General features: G+C 35.0%; 1 protein-coding gene across 24 annotated transcripts in view; it reads left to right on the forward strand.

The window, feature by feature from the left end:
• Positions 1-24,968, forward strand: part of DLG1 (discs large MAGUK scaffold protein 1) — a 150,282-nt gene that overhangs the window by 123,228 nt on the left and 2,086 nt on the right. For 9 of the 24 annotated variants that reach the window (XM_027464830.3, XM_027464837.3, XM_027464831.3 and 6 more), the window contains 9 exons: positions 3,808-3,984; positions 4,639-4,708; positions 9,863-9,962; positions 13,172-13,213; positions 16,362-16,412; positions 18,001-18,102; positions 18,350-18,522; positions 21,978-22,087; positions 22,469-22,560. In XM_027464830.3, coding sequence (XP_027320631.1) covers positions 3,808-3,984; positions 4,639-4,708; positions 9,863-9,962; positions 13,172-13,213; positions 16,362-16,412; positions 18,001-18,102; positions 18,350-18,522; positions 21,978-22,087; positions 22,469-22,560 — 917 coding nt within the window. Of the gene's footprint in view, positions 1-3,807; positions 3,985-4,638; positions 4,709-9,862; positions 9,963-10,666; positions 10,701-13,171; positions 13,214-14,871; positions 14,908-16,361; positions 16,413-18,000; positions 18,103-18,349; positions 18,523-21,977; positions 22,088-22,468; positions 22,561-24,968 lie in introns of all 24 variants that reach the window. The other 15 variants (XM_027464834.3, XM_027464835.3, XM_027464842.3 and 12 more) reach the window with 6 other exon arrangements.

The raw sequence follows: 24,968 nt of genomic DNA on the forward strand, positions 1-24,968 counted from the left end.
GTTAGCTATAGCCTATAGCTCTAGCTGTAGATTCTAAACCACTTACGTTGATGTTCACACATTCGTCTGGTATTTTAAGCCTTTGACAAGCAGTTTATGTAACTCTTATTCCCTTGAAGTTATCTGTGAATGGTTGAGGTTGTGCTTTTGACTTTGTCAGCTGCAGAAAATGCAGCGTTCTCCAGACTTGGCAAAAGCCTCGTGGAGACTGGTGATTCCATTTCCAAGAAAGGTTTTTGAAACTCACTAATCAGCTTTGTTGTAAGTTGGAACAAAAATCTAAAATGCAAATATTCCTCATGAAAAGTGCTTCTCCACCCACAGCCCTCTACAGAGAGTGCTGCTATGGTTTTTGAGATCCATTCTTGTCATCACATCAAAAGATGCCAAAGACTGGTAGGCAACTTGGGTACACATGCAGGATGGGTTCACATTTTTTCTCTCTAGTTTCCAGTGTAATTTTTGACCTCACTGTTTTTTTTAAAGACTTTAAGTCTTAAGACTTTTAAGTTTTAAGACTCTGAACATATTGCTAGATACTGCCAGAACGTGTTGGCTATCCAACTTATGCCTTATTATAAGTCACTTTGGTATCATCATTCTGTACCAATTCAAAAACAGGTTTACAAACTGAAGCTAAATCTCTGTAATATTAGTTTTTTTGTTGTTGTTGATGACGTACCTTTAGAATTCCAGTTATATAACGTACGCTGCATTGTATAGTAAAGCCAACCATAAAATGTTTATGGGCATTCAACCACAGTTGTAGAAAACAAATAAAAGAAAATACTCTGAGAATAATGGTCTGTGGTGATATCTCAGAATCATGGTAACAAAATCTCAAACAAAATGAGATGCGTTCTTGCCCCCCTATAACTGAAACATGATCTCTTTATAAGTAGTCTGCCTGTAAACAGCATTTTGGGGGTGTTATAAAATATTAAGGAAATGACTATTGTGTTTGCCTGAAAATATAATTTGAAGCAAAATAGCAGATTTTTCTTAATTGCATGCATCTTAATATATGATAAATAGCAATATAACAAACAGTCCTTGGAGGATAGTATAAATATAGCGATTCAGCAGCAACTAATTCCTTAATTTGCACATCTAATTCTTTCTTTCTCCCCTGACTAATTACGATGCACTGATTTAACGTCCTTCTCTGATTGCTGCTTTATATTTCTTTTGATCTTTATTTTAAGAGGAGAGAGATTGTCTCAATGTGTCTGTTTTTACATCTGAGCTATACCTATATGCTCTCCTCCTTCATCTGCAAATTCAAAAAACATGTATAAAAAAGTGAAATTCTTTGATGGCATCAAATTTCTTTGATAATATATTGCCAGGGAGTAAACTTGTTCTATACTTCATGTAGTCTTGTATGGCAAGTACCAGTGTGCAATGTCTGTAGAATGCAGACCTGAAAGTGGTATTCACTGCTGTGCATTTTTCTAACCAGCATGATGCATTATGAATTCAAACAATGGTGCTGATTTCTCTTTGGATTGAAAATGATTGCAACTCCAAGTGGAAGAAACTTCACAGTGTGGAAATCATTAGGAAATTTTAATAAGGTCCATTGAAAAATAAGACTGGTGTTAGTAGCAGGCCTGAAAATTATACTCAGTTGCAGGAGAAGCTTAATTAGTCATCTTTATGTTGTTCCGATACTTCAGACATCTAGTTTTAAACAGCTTTCCCAGAAACTCAGGGAGAAAAAAATAAGTTCCTTTATAGGATAGCCTTCATTCCCATGTGGTAAGATTAAATCGTGTTTCAGAAAATAGGACAGAGGGATGCTTTTGCTGCCACAGGAATTCCCCCATTGCTTTGTTCAGCAAGAATACCGTAAAATAAGAAATGCTTCACTAAAACTTGATCAGCAGTCTATCATATTGAAAACTTGATCAGCAGCCTATCATATTGAAAGCAATGAACAAAGCCAGGTAAAAGACATGATGGAAATTTTGGTGCTATTAACACAGACATTAAGTTTTTGGCTTTGAAGCATACACATTCATGAAACTTGCAACTTGCCTTCAGTTCCTGTAGTTGCCTAAATGAAAGAACCGAATTACCATTTTAGTGATGTTTTGCTTCCAATTTATACGGGGCAAAATAATAGGGACTTGGTGCTTTCTCTTTAAAATATTTTTTTTAGGACTTGTCATTTAAATCAAATGAAACTCAAAAGTAGAATAAATGTTGTGGGACAGTGTTCAAAGTACTGGTTGATCAGAAATAATAAATTCATTTAAAAATAAATTTCTCTTTGTGTTATAACTTCCACTACACAAATGTATGCATGGTATTGTTAATCTACAATCAAAGTCTCCATAAAGGGGTATCTTAAAGGTGAATTGATCTGATGGAGCAATTTTTCACTGGTTATGAGCAAATACAGTTCAAACAGAAAGAAATACCCTCGGTGCTTTAAAAAGGCAAAATTCACAAAGCTAAGATGCAGTTGAACAAACTCTTACAACTCACATGGGTAAAAGAATTTCTGAGACTTTAAAAAACTAGTACAAAAAGGTACGTAAATTTAGCGTGTGGGAAGAAGAAATAAACCTAATTTGTACAAGAGAAAGGATACCATTTTAAATCATTGCATTAGGATCTATTTGCACTTTCCTAAGGTTGTGTTGGACTTTGTATGAAGTCTCTAAATTGAGACAGGTATCATTTAGGAAGTGCATCACTGACAAACGTATGAGCTTGCAGATGAAATACTTGAGGACTTTTTTGGCCTGTGTCGTACAGGCACTTCACTTTACATCTGTTCATATGCCTTTTTGAAAAGTAAAATAAGAGTCCTTTATAAGGCATAAGCTTAGGAGTGTCTCTCTCATTTCAGTAAGAGGTTCCAGTCATTCATTTTCACATTCTCACTAAACCCTCGATTGTGCTGGGAGAAACATACTGTAAGTCTCGCCAGTTTCTCAGGGAACTGATCCAGATTTAAAATGGTCCAACAGGGAGAATTAATTTTAACACCTATCTATTCCACAGTATGGTGTACCATGTTCGTTTCTAAGCAATTTTGCTTTCATAACCGAGGAAGGGGAAGGAAGCAGTACAAAGCAGCAGTGAATGTGGGCATAGATAGCAGCGGGCTTGGATAAACCACCCTTGCTGGCAAAGAGAACGCTGATAGAGCTGTAGCCTGCAGCTGGTGTTCAGGTAGTGCTAGTGCCTCTTATTTGAAAATCAACTAACCTCAGAAAAAAGGATGAGATTCTCTTGAAATGGTAGGGAATTTTCCAGAAGAATGCACCTCAAGCTTTTTGCTTTGCAGTACTACGGTGGCCAAGTTCTGTTCAGATCATATATCTAATCTTTTTTCTTGCAAGTCTGTTAGCAGGAAATAGAGAGTAACTTTTAGTTACTGAAATAATCCAGAATTGTAACATGTAACAAAGTACAGGACAGAACTTTCAAGGCTCTATGCATCAATTTCCTTTTTTTTCTGTAGGCTGACATGTAACTTGCTCTATGCAAAGTATTTATTGAATTGCAGGGGGCATTTTCTTGTGGACCTTTTGCAAAGTATTAGAGTTTGCTCTGGACCTAGTTTAGTCTCATTCATTAAAACTTACAAATTTTGTTTGTGTTTGAATACTGTGCTGACCATACTCAGGGGAGTTGTGGGCGCAGAGTGTGTATTCAGCATTCTCATTTTAAGCACGTGTCAGAATGATGCGGTCATTTCTGAATGCTTAATTAAATCTAATGCTATTCATATGCCCCTGTTTCTTTTCAGCTTTTTCTATGTATATTTATTTATTTTTCTTCTCAACGCAGAGCTCTTTTTGATTATGACAAGACTAAAGATAGTGGCCTTCCAAGTCAAGGGTTGAACTTCAAATTTGGCGATATTCTCCATGTCATTAATGCTTCTGATGATGAATGGTGGCAAGCACGGCAGGTAACTCCAGATGGAGAAAGTGATGAAATTGGAGTTATCCCAAGCAAACGCAGGTATGTCATAATATTGTATTGACTTTGAGATGTCTACTATTAAATTTTCTAATGAGTTTAATATTAAACTATTTATATATAAGAAGGTGCCAAGTAAATGTTGTGCAATATGATGTTGCTGATGGCAACTCTGCAGTTGAGCATTAGACTTGGTTCAGAATTTTCCAGATTGAGAAAAACATTAAACTTCACGCTCCAAAATACTCCAAAAAATATTTTTAAAATTATTTTTTAAAAGTAAAACATTGGAATTCTTTTTACCCCAACACTGGGAAATGGGCAAGTCTTTCCTGGGTGGACAAAGCAGAGACACGCTGTTTGGCATTGGCAAATAAGGGATTAGGTGGTCTGAATCTTAATATCTTCTGTTTGCTCATGGTTGAAGATACTCACTTAGGGACATGCTCTTTCTTTTTACACCTGGAATTGCTGAATCTATGCAATCACTTTATGCTCCAAAGCCCTCACAGCTCATCAGTTGAGAAATAAAGCCCTGCTTTTCCAACACAGTCTGCCATTCATTTTCCGAAGAGGTCATTAGCGACAAAAATCTGTACTACAGAAGGTGCACTATATGTTTACATTGTAAAAAGTACTAATTTGAAATTCTAGAATTTTGCTAATTTAACTGCTTTGTGTCTGTTCTTCTGGTAGAGTTGAGAAAAAAGAACGAGCCCGTTTAAAGACAGTGAAGTTCAATTCCAAGACGAGAGGAGATAAAGGGGTGAGTTTATGAAGTGCAAATTACACCTGGTGTTGTGAATGGTAACACATTTCAGTGGGTTATATATTCAGACTCTGTTTCAGTTTTTAGTGAAAAGGTGAAATAATGTCAAATATAAATAAAAATATTCTGAAAACTAAAGCAAATTTTAATAGTAAGCTGTTGCCAAAGCACTGCAAAATAAATAATTAGCTTAGAAATACATACTATTCCTAATACTGTAATGTAACAGGAGTTTGTATATACTAATTGGTTATTGAATAGTGCCATTTAGAACAGCACTACAAGTGCTGCTTATAAAGCCCTTTAGTACTTTGGTATGGATTGTGCTCTTGGACTTCTTTCTGGGGAAGAGGCTTACTACCAGTTTTCAGAAAAAATAAAATATTTCTTTTGTTAATTTTTTAATGTGTCTATAAAGCATTCAAAACAAAATTGATCAGCAGGGCCTCTGTGACTAAAAAGAGGTTTTGTAACGTGCACAGTTACCCAGGCAGTATAAAGTAAATTCTTACTTAGAACTGTGGATGCAGAAGCTTTAAAGAATTTTTGTGCAGTGGTATACGCCACCAGAAACTCTAGTCTTTGCTCATCACTAGCCAGAAACACTTTCTACCTCACAGCTGTTTTTTCTCACCACTGCTCTCTGTTGGTACAGATACTGGTGCAGCTGTGCTCAAAGCATGTAAAGTAACCAGTGCAGGTGAAAAGTAACCCAGTCCAAAAGACATTGTAGTCAAATCCCATGGTGCAGTTCACTGCTTAATATGTAAACCTTGCCCCAATAAGTGTGCTGGGGCAGTGGGAATGAGCAGTGAGAAAGCAAGGTAACTGCTTTCATAGCAATAGGAATGCTTGTAGCCTAAATTATAATAATTTCGTCATAGTAAAACAGCCTTGTTTTCTTAATTTTTTATGTGAGTTTTTTTTTACAATGTAATGGCTGTTTTGAAATAAGATAAACAATTTCACAACCTTGCAATTTTGGCCAATTATATATAACTGGTAATTTCAACACTTAGATATGTGCATCTTAGGTGTAAGAACCTTCTAAAGTAAAAATATACTACCATTTATTAAAAAAAAAAAAAAAAAGAAAAAAAGAAATATGCTCTTAGTTCCTGAGGAAGCTATTTCTTTTAGGTATTTTTTCAAATAGCACAATGCTGTAACATTACTTATTATTGTAGATGCAAAGGATTTTTTTGTCATTTATTTTAGTTACAATGTTTTCGTAACTTCAAAAATCAAAGATAAAGTATTAAGGCTTCAGTAATTTATCTGGATACTTTGAAGTTATCCAAATCCATATGTGCATTCCTCTGCTACATGGTAAAAGTTTCAATTTAGTTTACTAATGAAGAAAATTACAATTTTTTTTTTTGTAACTGTGTTATTTAAAGTGAAATCAGTATCTTCAGTTATTTTCTGATTAACAGTTACAGTCCTGCATTGAGGATTACTTTGATTATTGCATTTCATTTTCTTTTCTCTGTTTTGGTACGTTCGTATTTTCATATGGGAATAAAATGGTATCAACTGATGTGGTAATTCTTAACCTGGTTATTTTTATATTTTGAGTTCATTTTCTAGAGGTCATGTAAAAAACAAATGACTTAAGTATCTTAAATTGTTTAAACTGCGTTAAGTAATTTTTCAAATATTACCATGTTCTTTGAGCAGATAATTGCATGTTTTTGTAGTTTGTCTACCAATAAACTGTGAACACTTAATTAGCTATGTATTTGAAATAGCATTTTGGCAATAGAAGAGTTAGTACACAATTACTGTGTACTAACAGCACCAAAGATATGCATGGAAAACTGAGTGGAAAAGCAACTACGCTTGCCATTGATACAGAACTGCAGTTCTTTTTCTTTAGTAACACTTCATTTTGCAAACACTCTTACACTTGTTCACAACCTTTTGCTTCAGCTGTAAATGTTTTAACATTACAGTTTCTCTTCAAATTATTCTTCCTGTATTTGTCATGGTGGTATTTTTCCCAGTAAGTTGTCTGTAACATACATGTCTTCATGGACTGTGTGCGTTACTGAGTCTGTTAATTCTCCATGGACAGTATGAAATACCAACCTTGAACAATTAGTCAAAAGTTCTACATTAAAACCTTAAAGAACAACCCTAGTGATAGCAAACATTAAAACCTATGTTCCTTTCATTTTAAGGAACACTAAGAAACTGGAGCAGAAATGTTTATTTTTTTGTTTGTTGCTTTCATATAAGCATTTACTTCACTTTCTGTGCTGCTTCTGTTTTAATATATTCTTGCTTACGATGCCTGTTCATGATTTGCAGTGGGCTTATGAAAAATTTAATACAATTACTGTGCATTTGCAACTAATAAGCAATTCTCTCCAGCTTTTTATAATCATGGTATCTTTTAAAAATAATCTTTTGGCTAATCTTTTATTCAAAATCAGTACAATATTACCTTTAATTTCTTTTTTTTTTTTGGCAATGGAACTGACTCTGACCATTATACATGCAGTATGTGAAACTTAATATTACCTAAGTAGGATTTCTAGAGAAGGTTAAAATTATTAGTATTATGAAATATTTTCAAAACTAAAATGAAGAAAATGATTATCCTTTACGAAGTAAAAACATTAGCTATGTCTTGTAATTATACAAATTGCAAAATCTCACCACCCCAACAAAACTGCACCATTTTTGATTTGTTATTATTTCTTATTTACATATTCTTTTGTCCAAACCGAGGGTCTTGTCCCAATGGGACAATTATATAGATGTGAGACTTCTACCTCTCAGAATTCATGTTACAGTATTTTTCAGTATGCTCAGCAAATATCTAATCTCTTGGGCATACTTCTTTGTCACCTTCATTCTGTAGATTCCAGTAATGTTTCTGTTTGAGAAATCAATTCCAATGATTTGTTGGTTTCAGATAAAGAAGGTCAAAAGGACCGTAACCCAAAACCTTGCCAGTGCCAACCATGGTTGCTACAAGCATATGGTTGGCTTGAAAACAGTCCTTTTGTCCATGTGTGTGGTTGACAGGTTACCAGTGCTTTACAATGGAATGACAGTTTTAGCGGAACGCAGATGCCAGCCAATTAAAGTTTTCTTGGCTACTACTAAAAACAGTGTTCAGTGTTGCTATCGACAGAGTTTTGTGCTCGTGATACCGATGGTGCACTTATGGTACAATATGCCTCTTTAACACCTGGTAGTTTAAAGTGAACTTTTTTGACAGTGGTAGTGAAAATATCACTGGATTTTTCACTGGGTGATACTGCCAAGCAAGTCTGTATTAAAACAGGTGGCCAGAAGGTTTGTTAATACTTGGAGCAGGATGCAGCTTATGTTGCACTATAGGTATTCTCTTCAGGAAGGCCAAATTCTTGTTTTGTACTTGTACCAAAGAAGGTGGGCCACGATTTGAAAAATGCAGTCTTTTATGACTCCTACATATTACTATATTTCACTCCATCGTTGGTGCTGATAGCAAAGGTAGTATGACTTCTTGCATAAGGAGCAATATGTGTTGCATAAGGAAAGATGAGCTCACACTGGATTAAATAAGATAGATAATAATTTAAAAGAAACATACTCTAAATTATAGAAATAGCTGTTAATAGGATCTTTTAATGTGTGAATTGAATATATTTTGGTTATTTCTAAAGTTAGCTTTTTAAAAATGGTTCTGCAGAAGTTTTATCACTTCCTGTGGCATATCAGCTATGTTTGGCTTACAAATAAGTAGTGTCCCAGCACTGTAAGATCTCAAGACCAAGCTGGTCATTTTCCTACTTTTGCTGTTCTCCCAGTAATAGAATTTCTACAAACCAAATGACACAAACATGGCCAATTACGTAGTCTGACAAAACTGCTTAGATGATTCACGTATGCCTAAAGGAAATAAAAGAAACTTCAGCTAGCATGAAATTAGCTGTATCGGTTCCATGCATAAGTGCAATAAAAAGTGTTACTGACCTATTTATACATCAAGGCTCTTTATTTTCTTTCTATAGAACAGTAAGCTAGAGATGCTGCAGTCACATAATGTCTCCAGCAAAAGACATGACAGATGACTAAAACATTTATGTTTTAGTAATTATACCTGTAAGCATACAGATACATGAATGAAAATACATTCGTGCCCTCCATCACTTAAACAAAAAGCATGATAATAGTTGATACGCAAATGGGCAGATATACGTAAGTCTATATTGGTAGCTCAAGAAATTTTCTTAGCAGTTAACATCAGCAGTTGCTGAGTGTGGGCCTTGGACATGCAGGGTTTTTCATGTTAGAGTTCTTCGCTATAGATGCACAGCTGAGCAATAATTACTACAGTAAACAAATGGAATGAGTTGGTATCTTTTGACAGTGGGCCTTGGTACTGGGATGCAGGCTTTCTTAGAACGAAGTCATTTTTTCCAATAAACTTATAATGAATTGCAATAATGAAAGACTGAAACCATTTTTTTTCTTTTTTTTTCTGGATATTTTAGAGAGATACTTCCCCACCACCACCACCACCACTTTTTTCCTATTTCACTGTTACTTTCATAATTTTACCATAAGAGAATTCAATACAGTGCTAGCTTTTAATTTTTTCATTGTTCTGTGGTATTTTATTTAGTAGCTATCACCAAAGTACGTACAGTTTTGCCTTTTCAAATGTGTAATACTGGCAGATATTTCTGGTGAGCTGTTATGGCGCCATTTGTTTGTAAGTGTACATACTTGTATGTGTAAATATCTGCCCCCCTTTTTTTTTTTTGAGTGGCTATAATCTCTAAATTAGATAATATCCATGATTTAATTGGCTTTGTTTGAGTTCATTCTGGTTTGGCCATCTTTTGGCAGCCTAGTTTTTCACATCTCGTTACACTCACAGCAAGCCTGGTCGTGAAATACAGGTCAGGCCTCACAGAGTAAAGCAGCCTGACAATTCTCTTGGAAGTAAGCATGTGAAATACAGAGGGGGTGAGCAAAGCCATGATCCTCATCTCTCTCTACTTTATATGAGCTGAGAAGACACTGTTAAATTGGAATATGCACTGCATAATGTGGTTATAGGAGTCAGCTTCCACAAAGCTGCTGGTCTGGGCCTTTGTTCACACAGAATTAGACATCCTTTGTTTTGCCCCTCCTTCTCTTCTTCAGCAGTCATTCAATGACAAGCGTAAAAAGAACCTCTTTTCCCGAAAATTTCCCTTCTACAAGAACAAGGACCAGAGTGAGCAGGAAACCAGTGATATTGACCGTAAGTATGTGGCACTCAATGAGAGAAAAGCACACGTAGAAGGGCCTGCTAGATTGCAGTAGGGTGTTACTATGGAGACAGTTTCATGAGCTGCAACAGGCTAACGAGCTCAATGTGCAAATGACAAACCAATTTATAAAATCAATGCAATCATTAGTTTGCTCTTTAGGTAAATTGTAACCAAAGAATGTCCCAGTTTGTAGTAAACTGGATAATGCTGTCGAATACGTATGTGTAACTGGAGGAGGTAACAGCTCTCCAGTGCTGTCAGTAATGGTTCCTCAGGCCTCACTCTGAGGAGAGTGCAGAGCAGCAAAGCAAGTACGGCTGAGTTTACCAGGCTCTCCAGTCAGTCCCTTTAGACTGGTAGCTTCAAAGTCATTCTATTCTAATTTGCTTTTCTTAATGAAGAGAAGGTACTTCAAAATTGTTGTTGCCTGCACTAAAAAAATAAATAAATAAAAAATGTCTTCTCAAAAAGTATTTTTGCAGATTCAGACCAGGTCTGTTATAAGCTGCAGTCTCTGCCGTTTGCACCAGTGATAACACTTCATGTGCCGATCTGGTTAAATCCTATGGATTTATCTTCCCCTGTGATGTTCTGGGAACTGTCTCCTGTCGTAGCGCCAATTTTATATATTACTGACAATTATTTTCTTTGTGATTGTCTTTTTATTGCTTGCCCTCTGGGGACTACTCTGCAGGAGGTCCCTGACGACATGGGATCAAAAGGCCTGAGTAAGTGATCAAAATACTCCCAAGTTATTTTAACCTCCATCTGAAAAACTACTTTTTTTGAACAGATCTCTTTGAGACTGGTGCTCTACTGGCATAAGGAGGTTGACTAAAAATGTTTCATAAGATTTTTCTGATTTGTAATGTTCTGGGGATTTTTGCTTTCAGGAACATGTTACTTTTTAAGTGATTATGACATTAGTGGGTTTTTGTTGTCGTTGTTCAGAAGCTTACCAGCACTTACTTATTTGTCCTTGATAGTGACTGTATTTGTAAATTTGTTGACACATTTTGCTAATGTCATTTTAGTGTTCGTTTTGTGTTTTATTATTTAAAAAATGACTTTTCACGGTCATAGCACAACTGTAGTTATAATTTAAGTAGTTGGCAGTCCTTTCTCTAGGTGATGGATATCTTCAGCTCTATAAAAAGACAAAGAAAAGCTTTCCTTAACAGATGCCATGAGAGTTTTTCTCTGAACTCTTATGATGCTATTAGACCACCGCTGACTAGGTAGAGAGGTAGCTGATAAAGGAGATACATAAGCATTAATTTTGTTTCCTGCAGAAAAGCCTGGTAGCTAACTGAATACAGGAAGGTTCAAAAGTTGCTGAATACCATAACAGATCTGTTTACACAGGCATCACCTCTGGACTAAAATAAACAGTCATAACGTTTCTTTCATGATAGATATTAAAAAAGTAGATCGTTAGGCGTTTATGGGATAGTAAAATTAGTCACTAAAGATAACATTTCTTCCAAGGGCATAACTGTTCCCTTTATTCTCATCCTCTATATTATGTTCAGTGTTCCTGAAATTCCACATAGGAAGTGGGATACTTCTATTCTTGGCCTCAGTCACTTAAGTAAATAAAAATGCTCGTAGAAATAAAATTAATCTTCCATTTCTGAAACCAGTTTCATGGAGATTATTGATCTGGAGCAGAATATCAATCATAATCAACTTCTGTGGCCTTATAATCATTAAACTATGTAATATGGTCCAGAAATCTCACTAGCTGGTTCTGTAAAGACAAATGTCTATTTTTAGCCTTTTTTTCAGCAGTCCAACTTCTGGAAACTGCCTTACCATGCTTAATACAAGCTCTACTACCTTGGCTCTGCAAGACTGTTAGTAGACCAAAATTATTAATAGACCAGTTATCAGTTTATTGCAACTTGTGTTCTTAATTAACGAGTACAATGTCTTGCCTAGAAGGCAATTCCTGCATGAGGCTGTTAAACATTTATTTTTGTCTTCCATGCCTATATGGGCATTCTTGTTCCAAAGCAAGAAAATGAAATGGAAGTAGGTCTGAATTTCTGGTACTCACAAACATTTGTGAATATGTTGTCTCCTGCACAGAAATAAAGTGGAAGGAGTCCGTTCTAATCAGAGGTGTTAAAGATATTGGCCAATTAAAAAACATATGTACTTTAAAAGGTTAATTAGTTTACGTATGACTGATGATTTTTTGATGTTTATCAGTCACTAAGACATACTTGTTTCATACCTGTTTTCTTTCCTTTGGAGTCTTCTCTTTAATCTTTTGGTGGAAATGAAAACAGTATGTGTCAATATGTGTCGTTCTATGCACACAGCTACATAATATCAAATTTAATTTTATTTATTTTGTGAAGGTCAAACACAAGTTTCCTTGTACAATCATAAACTGTGAACATAACAGTGCTTTTCATTACAAAGAGATGGTCACTTGGTGGCATGAAAATTTTTTCATTACAGAAAGCTTCAACGATATCAAAATTGACATTTGTTCTCTAGATTTGTACAATTTGCAAGTAACAGAATAGATTGATATTTAATGTTCTTCAGTTGAGTTATTGTCATAAGCATGTTTAATGTTTTCTGTTACACACAGATTAAAGTAAATACGCATAAAGTAAATACACTTAAAGTTACTGAAATATTTTGATTATTATGAAGAAGACATGAAATCCATATGGATGCTCTCGTATAGAAGTTAGGAGCTTTTGAGTACTAAATCCTTACTAGCGGAAACAGTGCAGTAGCCAAGTATCTGTTATTGAATGTGCTTAACTGTATTTCCTGAAACATATTCCAGGACTCCATAAAATCCATAAATTGCCTACATGAAAAATGACATTCAGGATCCCATAGTTCTTGCACAACAAAACTAATTTTGAAGTGAAAACCAAAAAAAAAATAAGGGTTGCATATGAAATGTGAATTAGTGTACTTTTCATAATCTTATTTTGATGTGCTATTTAATGTTTTTTCTTTTTATTAACATCCATTCCTTTTGTGTGAAATTAAGCTTGATCCTGAGAACTATGAGAAGTACCTTAAAACTTTTATATGCAGTATGTATTGATTTCAGCATTTTGATATCACTGTTGTCGTTCATCTGGATTATTTTTGTCAGTTTGCTTTCCTTTGAATTCATGCCATTAGTGTGTGTTCCTTATTTTTTTCCATTGTGTTGCAATTTCAGAGCATGTAACCTCTAATGCCAGCGATAGTGAAAGTAGTTACCGTAAGTGTTTTTAAGTTCTTTGTTTATTTAGAACCTTTGTTTAGTAGCTCTCTGTTTTTGTCTGTCTGTCTTTTCTGGGTATTTACATGTTAAATAGAACTTCACATTACACTTCAGGTGAAATCCATGTTCATGTGTTTGTTGGGTACTGCAAAATTTGCTTTTTTTTTTTGTTTTGTTTTGTTTTTTTTTTTAACTGATTAGAGAGAATCATTGCAAACCTCCTTCATGGATATTTTTTGTGGTTTATGATTGTCTTAGTTCAGCTTAATTTGAATTAATTCCTAATTTTTTTTTAATTATGCATGCTAGCTACAGCTGTTAAAAGCCAAATGTGCATTTAATGTTGACAAATATAATTGTATATAGTTGAGCTTAATAACTGAGAGCATAACTAAACTGTATAATCTGTTAAATAGCGTAATAACTATCAACAGTATTTGATACTCAGATATAACAAATAGATACTTCTCATGAAAATGAAGATGAACAAACATGTATTTACCCTTGCTTTTCAGCTTTCATACCTCTATTCTGTCAAGCGTGGGTGCTTAGTCTGAATTGTCTTCAAAGCATATGCCACATGTTAGTTGCTGGAATCAGTTACGATGAATTAGCATGCTAGATCCACGCTTGTGTGCGTGCCCCCACCCCCAGTATATCTTCCAAGTACTAGGCTGAATTAGCTTTTTTTACTAACCCAAGCTAAAGCGCTGTTTACTTCTACCCAAGCTATAAGAACAGCACATGCTCCCAGTGTGTAATAGTGTAATATGCTGGATGCTGCTGCTCTACAATGCTTTCTTGTTCAAAAAAAAGGGGGTGGGGAATTGTCCCGTTTCAGTCCCATTGGTCATTTCCAGTGAACAACTCCTTGATAAGGTTGCTGAGTTCACACCTGAAACCTGGGATAGAGCAGAGCGGGAAGACAAAAACACTGAGGATTTGAAGAGGAACAGAAAAAGGAACAGTAAAAGTCAAGCAGCGTGACAAAGTGGCTCACTGATCTGCTCCTGGGTGCCTGTTAACCGTGTAAGAGGCGCTTCAGAAACAGATATTGTATATGTTAGAGTAATGAGGAAAGTGGTTCACGAACAGTTACATCTGTTTGGAAGCTGCAGATACTGTCAGGAGTAATGAGCCACGATTTTTCATACAGATGATTACATTCATGGAGAGAATTTATATGTGTACAAAAATCCTCAGAGCTTACAATGCTTAATGCTGTTGTAGACTAATTGCAAAAAAAAAAAAAAAAAAAAAGTAGAGAAGGCATTCATGGCATTCATGTTCACTGAGAATAACAGATTTAAGCATGTATCAAAGTTGCTGTTGCCTCTACGACTAACTTACAAATTTTAACCATTTTTAGTGATGTGCCATTAAAGCTATCTAACTGTGACTGTTTCTCCATAAATTTGCTGCTTTCTTCTTTTTTCCAAGTTTTTCGAGGAAAAACCTTGCTTTATTAAGAGCTTGCTTTCTTTACATTTAAAGCTCATTATTGGTACTACTAGTTAGCTTTTTACATCTTTATTACCTGAGAAGCTCTGATTTTATTATGGATGTCGTGGATTTGCTAATCCGAATGTGTAATTCCAAGCACGTTTTATTAAAATGATTTTTTAATTTCTTTTTACTGCTGTCTAATATGAAAGTTATCTTGATTACAGATGAGTACGGTTGTTCAAAAGGTTCATTCTATTAATATTCATTTTTCCACAGTATTGAAAAAACAATGACAATATATACTTTTGGCCCTCAATCAGGGAATGCTTTATACTTGTTATTATCTCTTTAATAGTTTGCTTAACTAATTTTTGACCTTATAGCAATGTGACTTTTCCAAAGAAGTATCTAATTATATGTTAGCTGGATATTTCATAGATGAGTTGATAGTCAGTGATTCCCTATTCTTCTCCCTAGCCTAAAAAGGGTTCTGAAAGTATATACTGTCCTTCTAAAATCCATTTGCATGAGTGAATTTTTGAGATATTAAAATATACAGGTTGCATGTTTTCATGTCTGTCTTAATGCATTCCTCACTTGCAATACTTTAAATTAAAATGCTCGTTCATGTATTGCTGTAGCACAGTTGGAATGAAAATTTTTACAAATAAGAGAAATCTTTATTTCTCTTAGAGATTGTAAAGTTCAAATTTAAAAGATCAGTGGTCTTTGCTATCAAAGAACGTAAATATAGAAGCAATATATGAATTTATAAAAGCCTTCATCTGCCATCTGTTTCTGTAAGGCTGATATAGCATTAGTGTGTACCTCTGTATGAATTCCAAAGAATGTTGTAAAAACTACACAAGTGAGTTACTGAAGCACTGTATTTTATTCAAAGTTCATAGTTTTGTCATATAATGTAAGCTTGTGCATTCTGAATTATAAATTCTCTGCTGTCATGGAAGTATTGGACTAGAAATGTTCTTTTAGAGAGATGGCAACTGAGGTGTATTCCAGATGCTTTCACTAACATTTAAGAAACTTGCAGCTGTCAAAGGTCAAAATTTAGTTCTTGTAGGTTCATTCACTGCTAATATGCTTTCTGAAGCTGAGAACAATACGAAACATTCTTCATTTTCAAATTCATCTTTCAAAAATCCTTCATAGTAGTTAAGTAGTAGAGACAACATAATACTTTGTTGTGTAACTGAAGTGGTTGAAAGTGTTTATATAAATGCCACTTCATGAAAAATTTACTGGAAGAGATTTACACCTTGACATACATGTTTTCGGCTCTGTGTAAGTATAGGAAAATGCTGTAAAAGCTGGCTTCAAAGTATGGAAAATGCTAGTGATGACGGTAGCATTGCCTCTAGCAGTGAATGGTACCATGCATGCATTTTGTTCAGGGAAACATAAGAGCATTTCAATAATGCTTTAAAATATTTGTGCTTGACATGCTAACGTATCTTAAGAAATTATACTGTATGTGTCTTCTGCTTTTAAAATTTTGTTTGGCTTATCTTTGTAATTTTTATGATTCATCGCTCTTGAAAAATGTCCTCCATCAGTATCATTGTAATGCATATTTTACTGCAGATTGTCTATATCATTGTGGTTCATTAAATGACTTAATGTAAATATTACTGGTTTATAAAAACACTTCATAGATATTTCTTTGCATTTATATTTTTAGGTGGCCAAGAGGAATATGTGTTGTCATATGAACCTGTCAATCAACAAGAAGGTTTGTAGATCTCAATTCACACAATATTCATCCTAAAGTATCAGAATGCTCTGTGCCCTTACATATTGAGCAGCATAATAAACTTCTTCATTTTTTTAAAATTTTTGCTACCATTATTGAAATGAATTAAGCATAAAGGCATAAATTATTAAATACAATTGATATATTATTTAGCACGTAATCCAAAGGTGTGCTAATTAACATTGCTTCTTTCCATTATGTGGTTTACATTGTGTAAGGAAAATAAGGTATATTGAAGTTACATCAGTGTGAACCTCAGAAATAATAGTTTGCTTCAGTTTAATATTGCTTTAGCAATCGTACTATTGCTGTTCTTTTTTTTTTTTTTTGTCACAGCAAAAATCATATTGGATTATTTGTCTATTGTAGCAAGCTTTAGTTGAAGTGTTTATAAAACATTGCAGTCTCATTTCTGTATGTGCTTCTTATATGGCTTATTTGGTTAGAAAATGCCAAATAAAAATTTTCAGGAAAAAAAATACGAATGAAATGAAAATTAATAGAAGAAAACACCTCATCACATTTGGATTTAGATTTTTTTCTTTTCTGATTTTTAATGGGATCCTATCATTTCTTTTCCACCTTGGTCTTGGTTGTGCTTCACTGTGTATAATAAAGATGAATTTTTACTCTTCTGTTTACCACATTGATTTACATCATCTGATACATTGCTCATATATTTAGAAATATAATTTGTAAAAAGACATACTTGATTTCTAGTACCTATAAAATATGGTAGCAAACAAAGTAAATATACGTCATACACAAATTGAATTAATAGGATCTAAGAGAATTCTTTCATGAATATATTATCACCACTGGAAGGAATTAGTTTCAGGAGTTAAATTAAAAATGTATCTTATGGGTCAAACTTTTAACTTGGATTTACTTGTGTACTAATGACAGATTGAACCTAAAACTTAAATTTATACAGCTGAAATGATATGTTAATGACTAGATATTTAGACATTATTGTCTTCATTGCTCTTGCAGTATAATTAGATATCTTCTGCTTGTCCTTAAATTCCAACGAAAAGCCCTTTATTACTTTCTAACAAATGAAGCGTGTGTTAAAAGATGCTGTAGTTCATTTTACAGGGGTGTTAGTAGTTAAAGAAGCTATAGTTGAATGTTTTCATATGCAAGTATATAAGTGGTAGTCTTGGAAGTAATAAAGAAGCTTTTTCCAACAGAGAACTCAAATTTTAAGAACTGTCCTTGAATTGAAAAGATTTTCAAACTTCTCGTTTTGCTGTTTTCATTCAAATGAAGGGTGTTACTTTGTGAAAAGTTTTTTGTTTGTTTGTTTGTTTTTTTCCCAAGGCTTCGTAATTCAAGCCTCATCTTCAGTAGTCAACCGGAGTAGTCATTTGAGAGTAAATATCTGACATCTTTGACTGCTATCTTAGTTAATATACGTTAAACTTTTTTTTTATTATTATTTTTAGGAGTACATATTCTTTTAAATGTTAAGACTGTTACCATATGATAAAGTTCATTTTGCTGAAGTTTGAAGGGTAGTAACCTCATTGAAATGTAACTTATTTTATTTCTTTATGTTTAATAGTCAACTATACTCGACCTGTGATTGTTTTGGGACCCATGAAAGACAGAATAAATGATGATCTGATCTCAGAATTTCCAGACAAATTTGGCTCATGTGTTCCACGTAAGTGTCAGCAAATATTAAAACAATTCTATATCTTTTGCTATTTTTTTGATAGACTTATCCTCTGTATATCGAGTTTTAAAACTTAATGTATTGTCTAAGCTTTGTAAGAGCTATCTTAATTGTCAATCATATTTTTGCTTGTGACAATTTTGCAGTATAAATGTAAGACTAGTTTTGGATGTTGTAGGGAAAAAAAGTCACTGTTTCTTGTTTTGCTTTAAAAATTACTGGTTTATATTTAAAGATACTACTAGACCAAAACGAGATTATGAGGTGGATGGACGTGATTACCATTTTGTCACTTCTCGAGAGCAAATGGAGAAGGATATTCAGGATCACAAATTCATTGAAGCTGGCCAGTACAATAATCATCTTTATGGAACAAGTGTCCAATCAGTGCGAGAAGTAGCAGAAAAGGTAAATCAGTGCCAGTTACTTTCATTTACTGAGGTGATTATCTGACTGTACTGAAAGGGGAAAATAGAAGAATGGCAAGAAGCCACTAGGAACTCTGTAACCTTAAGAGGACTTTGTACAAAACTAGAAACAAGGTGCATTGTCACAAATGCATTTAAGAGAAACAGAGTATTGTGGTTATATTACTGGAAAAGGGCAACTGCAGTTTTTTCTTGTTATAAAAAAAAGAATAGGATGGAAAAATATTGGAATTAGAGGCTAATTAGTTTTCATTCATAGATGATTAATTAATAATAGTGGTGGTGGAGTTGATTAATATGATGATCCATTTGGTGATACAGACCTGTGTGGAAAAAAATCTTAAATCTGTGTGCCCTTCATGGATTTATTTGACAAAGGGGAAAGAGTGAATGTAGTAGACTGTTTTAGAAAAACTGCTTATGTGAATGCCACTACATTTCAAAGGCTGTTTTCTTCATTGTTTTTGTCTAGAAGAGGTTTTCATTAACTATTTCTTGCAAATACTTCTTTATTTGAGATCCCTGAAAAAAAGTGGGAGAAACTTCTTAGACTACTTCTTAGAGTACAATGTTTATTTTAAAGAAAATGGATTTGTGAAAAACCCTTTGTAGATGTTTCACATTAGGTTGGTGGATGTTGTTCTAGTTAATTTACAAATACAGTGCATTTACATTAGAGAATATCTGATCTGTATGACAGACAAAACAGCTATTTTCTAGGTGGAAACTCATAAGCATGAGCACTTTGTTTGGACACACAGAGGGTAAGTGTGGTTAATCTGTGTGACATGGGAGTGTAGTTAGTCCTCAGGAAAGAAGTGTAAATCATTCTGGCCAAGTGGATAAGTATGGTTATTTCAGACAGGGGTAATTTACTGGAATCAAAAACAGGGAGAAAGGGGTGAAATTTTGTGGTTCATATAGTGTTTTCTTCTGCTGTCTTACCAACCCTATGGAATACTGCCTGGTCCAGTGGTAGATAGTGAAAACTTTCAGAAACAGAAATTGATTACAAAATCATTAAAGGAAATGAACAATACTTGGGGAGGCTGGATGAAGTTGTAAAGCTTTCATATGTCATTAAATGATGAAACGATTCATTGAATAGCTTAAACATTACAAACTTGTTAGCAGTTGCTTCAAGTGGTCACACAGATACCATCTTTAGTTCCATTCTAGACCTGAAATTGGCTGATTGGCTCTTATGCCCATCTAGTGGGATTATTAGGACACAAAACAATTGTGAATTTTTTTGTAAATTAGCATCAAGAACAAAGTACTGCCAGATGACTCCATGCTGGTACTTTGGGTAGATGCAGCTATTTCTCAGTTCCAACTAACATTCTTCTGCTGGGATACAACAGCCAGTCCTTCAGAACTTGACTTCATAATTATGGCAGGGGTACAAATTGGTTGGTCTGGTGCTACTCCTTCCTTAGAACCACAGAATCATTTACGTTGAAAAAGACCTCTAAGGTCATCAAGTCCAACTCTTAACCTAACTTTCTTGTCTTCCTCTCTCTCTTATGAGATGAATTTCTTCAGTGAGTCTTATTACTGGGACATGGAAGACAATTTCCAAGTTTTCTGTGATAAATGTAGGGGCAAACCTGACAGAATTGATTGCTATTATCCCAGAACCGCTAGAAACAGTATTCTTGCAACAGCTTTAAATTGTGTTTGTTTACCCTCCTTCCAGCTGATACCTATCCCTCTTGTGTCCTTACCTGTAATGGGCACAACTAAAGATGCTTTTTGACACCATTGCTTAGATATTGTAGGAGGAACTGAGTGCTATGCTGTGTTTCTCAATCAAATGCAGTGTAAATAAGGAAATAAAAATGCTTAATTGTTTAAATATACAATACAAAGAGCACAATAGCTTCCATGAATGACAATGTGACAATTGCATCATGAAATAGTAGCATTTCTTTTCCTTGTCTTCCAAATGTTCTCTTGAAAGGAATTTTCATATCTTCCTTCCTTTGTTACCAAGAGCAGCTTGCAAATCCCTGTGTTGGAGGGCACTTTTAATGCACTTTCACTATCAGTTTGGAGTAAATCATCACAATTGTATTCTATAAGGTCTAGCACCTCTGCTGTGCTGGCAATCTAGCCTTCCGTCATTTGTCCAATGTCTTTCAACACCTGGCATAAGCTGTTGGACCAAACCTGGCAAATACTAACGGTACTATCACAAAAGGGAACACAGGCCTGATAATGCTCTTAATTCTGTATTCCCAAAGCATGTGCCACATTTGTAGAGAAGCCATATGAAAGATGTGGACAGGCCAGCATGTGTAGTAAAATACTGTGCTAGAATATACAAACGCTTCATTTAAATGATACCAGTCAGCATCCATATCCGTGGACTGGATCTTGGAAATAGTTGAAAGCAAACAGTTTTGTATTGTTCACATGGGAAGAACATTCCTATCCTCTTTAAGAATTCCTGAAATAAAATTATGTAGTCTTTGTTATGCAAGGGATTAAATGTTAAATGAACATGGTGATCCCTTCTGCCAGGAGACAGAAATGTGTCAGGCATTCCAGACTGCAGTTACTTCCTTGTTATTGATTGTGCCTTCCAAGAGTGATCTCCCAGGAGTTCAGAAAGTATGTTTTATGATATAAGTAACCTTTGTTTTCATAGTGCTTGTGGGTTTGTATCCTGGCTCACAGAATTCTGTCATTCATATTAGGCATCCTTCTAAAGAAAAAGATTTTATCATTTTAGATGTCCAAGAGTGGATTTTTGCTCTTCTTCCTCTACCACATCCCTTTCTGAAGTGGTGATGTCACACATTATTCATATGCTATTCAAAGGGAAAAAAAAAAAAACAAAAAAAAACAAGTGTAGAATGGAAATAAATGTATCTAGATAGGAGTCAAGGAACAGGAAGAGCATTTGAAATGAGGAAATCCTGAGATGATGGAGAGTTACTGGTAGTGGGAGAACACAAACCCTGCCACATACTGTTTCAACAACATGAGGAAGCATTAGGTTGTATTTTTTTCTAAAAAGATATAAAAAAATAATCAGCCCAAATAAATGGTATTCACAGTCTCAAACCTGATGTTCCCCAGTGTGCTACCTGTGGGAGAGCAGAAGGATTGTATTCAGTTCCATCTAACAAATTGACAAATCTGCTCACCGTCTGTGGAGGTCATTCTCTTAGACATGCCAGTTAAGGCATCTGGTACTTCTCTGACTTGCGGCATGGCCGCATCCTTAAATGATCCTTTAAATAAATACAGTTTTTAAAAGTGATGGCTTTTGATGTGGTTTGGTGAAATCTTGATATCGTTGATGCAGGCGCTCCAATTCTGTTGGCTTCAATGGAAATGTGGTTCTCTTCTAAGTTATTACACTATGCATAGCTGTGACTTAAACTTTGCTTATTGCCATTTTCCTTTTTCTTTCTTACTTTTTAGGGTAAACATTGTATTCTTGACGTTTCTGGTAATGCGATCAAAAGGTTGCAGATTGCCCAGCTGTACCCAATCTCCATTTTTATTAAGCCCAAAACAGTGGAAAATATCATGTGAGTAAAAATATCTTAGGCTAAATTGTTTGATACTGTCATTGTATTTGAATAGCCAGCTGCAAGTTACGTGAAGATAATTGTAATACTAAATTTTTAAAAACATTCAATTACTTATTTTACTCTGGAAACTTCCTGGGTTGAATTTCTAGGGACTACTAGGCTGGGTTTCTAATCCAAATCAGGAGTGCTCAAGAATGAATGCCACTGCAAAATTCTGTACAACATAGTGTCAGAACTGCTCATTCTCAGGACAGTCTCCACTTAAATACGTCATTTAGTAGACTGCCTCTTATTAGGTTAATTCTCAGATAATGGCTTAAAATTTTTTTTCAAAAGATTACAGGTATTTTTTTATGTGTATAATGTTTTCAATCCCAGGGAAATGAATAAACGCCTAACAGAAGAGCAAGCCAGGAAGACATTTGAGAGAGCTATGAAACTGGAGCAAGAATTTACTGAACACTTCACAGGTTTGTTTTTCTTGGGGCTGTTCCCTTGCCAGAGTTGAAATTTTATTCCTTGCCGTATAGTAATTGTCTTACCACTGAGATAAGGTTGAACTTTGTTTTCAGGCTGATCTGTGATTTTTCTTAAATCATAGAACCGCCTTTGTACTGCTATGCTGGTGCCAATTTTACTAATGAATTTAATATATACAAAAGTTTACCAGTAGCTTAATTTAGGTTTCAAAATCTTGAGGCTTTTTATTACTTTTCTAGTATTGAAATGCAGATGTTTGCTTTGTTGCTATATTGTATACTTAAAGCTTTTATTTGTAGAGCTGAGATTACCTAGTGTTTAACTTCCAATTTTTGAAATTGGGAAATAAAGAATGTTAGTAATTAAATCTCTGGTATTACGTCACGACTGCCTTATGGTACTTTGGTCCAAGGCATGCACAAATGTGGTTTGTTAACTGTAACAGCAAGGGGTAGGCTATAAGTACTCAAACTGATTTATTTTTTTTTTGCATTGTGGATTACAGTATGAGGAGAATGATCAAGTCAGGACTTTCAAGAGGACAGAAACAAGCCTTTTCTATTACTGTCAGAGATAGGCACCCCCCTTCTTTCCTGTTGTGTTCTTTTGCAATGTTTCAGTGTTTGCCCCATTTGCCTCCTTTTTGTGACACGTCACCTTTGCCAGTTTCTTCCCCATAATGCAAAGGCAGAGCTGAAAATGCAGAACATCCTTAAATAGTCTGCTTATCCTGAGCAGAGACACAGAAAAGTATGGTGACGTCACATGGGAGGAAGGTGAAGGACACAGTAAACTCCCAGCCTGTCTTGCTGCTGCCTTGTTCTCTGCATTGTGTGCTACCCACACAATGAACAACTTGAGTCCATCTCGTTTTTGTTGGCATTCCTATCTGCTCCCTTGCAGCCTTCACTGTTTATCCCAAGCCTACATCTAGCTTTCCAGCTCTTCCTATAGCCCTTTATTCATCTGCAGCGAGAAAGCTGTGGGACTCTCCAATATAGGTTGCAAATTCTCCCTCTTATAGAGTCATTTACCAAATGACTTACAGGTATGTCAGGTTTCTTGTACAGGAAGCCATTCTGTTTATTTTAATAGATATTAAGTATTTAGTTAATAGCTGATACTATCCCAGGTCATGTTAGGACAATATATTGCACAATTTTGTTAGCAAATTAAGAGCCAGAGTTCAAGATACTTCAAAATTTTATGGTCCCTTTTTAAGAGCCCTAATGCTGTGGACCATTTTTCTTCTTAGAAGTATAAAGCTTATGTTAAAGGCAGATAGCAACATCCCATGGTCAGATTTGTCTTTGCTAATGCTGTTCGGGGCAGGAGTTCTGTTCTGAATCTATCTGAGATACTTGAAGACAATACACTTCCATTTACTAGTTACCATTTGGAGGCTGCCACCTGTATGACTCGGCTGGTACAACAGATTGTGTGAGCATCGCTTAATTTGTTAAGAAAAAAATACTACATCATGGGAGTTAACTGAAATCAACTTCATCAGCAAATTAAGCTTAGACTTACTTAAACTTTGCAGTGAACCATATGAAGAGCACATGCATGTTCTGTTTTAAGGGTCTTGAGCTTTGGAAGGAATGTGGCTGAACATAGCTGGAGAGTAAGATGATAATTATCATCTAAGTAAGATGATAATTAGCAAGGTAAAGATGTTTCTGAATCTTTCTAGTGCCCTGTAGTGCTGTGAACATAACACTTGAGCTGTAATAATTGAACAGACTCCTCCCACAGGCACTGTGACAATGGGCTGCAGATGGGGAGAAGGTTTTTAAGGGACAGGAATGATGAGTAGGAATAAAAGAAGTAATTTGCATTAAAACAAAGCATGGAGGCAGCAGTAATAAATTAATGCACAAAGTAGCACATCTGGCTTGCTTCCAACATTATCTTTCACGCTAGACTTTGTTTCTTAGCTTATCAACTCTGAGGTGGCAATTCTAATTAAAAATAAGTCGCTATCTCATCACAATCGCTTTTTCAGGCTGAAGAGTGGTAAGGAAAGCTCAAACTTCATCCTCATTCTCACCAGGCTACACTTCACTCTGATATGTCAAAACACATCATGGCTCATTTCTAATTATTTTCTAGGCTTGGAGAAAATATATCTAACATAATCTGAGCATTAATTGCCTTTTAACTATATGAAAGTTTGATCTATTGGATATACAACAAATTCCATGAGTTCATGCTCTTTTTTGCCAAAACCAAAGCTAGTGCTCTCAGGTAGAAACCCCGAAGGTCGATCAGCCTTGCTGTGAAATGTCAGGGTCTGGTTGAGGAGTTCACCAGCCTTCACTACATCAAGCCTGATCAGACTGATGCAGTACGTAGCCCTGTACTGTCCTGTCTTTTCATCTTGGAAACACAAATGAAA

Source organism: Anas platyrhynchos, chromosome 9 (assembly GCF_047663525.1).
Source record: "Anas platyrhynchos isolate ZD024472 breed Pekin duck chromosome 9, IASCAAS_PekinDuck_T2T, whole genome shotgun sequence".
Classification (NCBI taxonomy): Eukaryota; Metazoa; Chordata; class Aves; order Anseriformes; family Anatidae; genus Anas; species Anas platyrhynchos.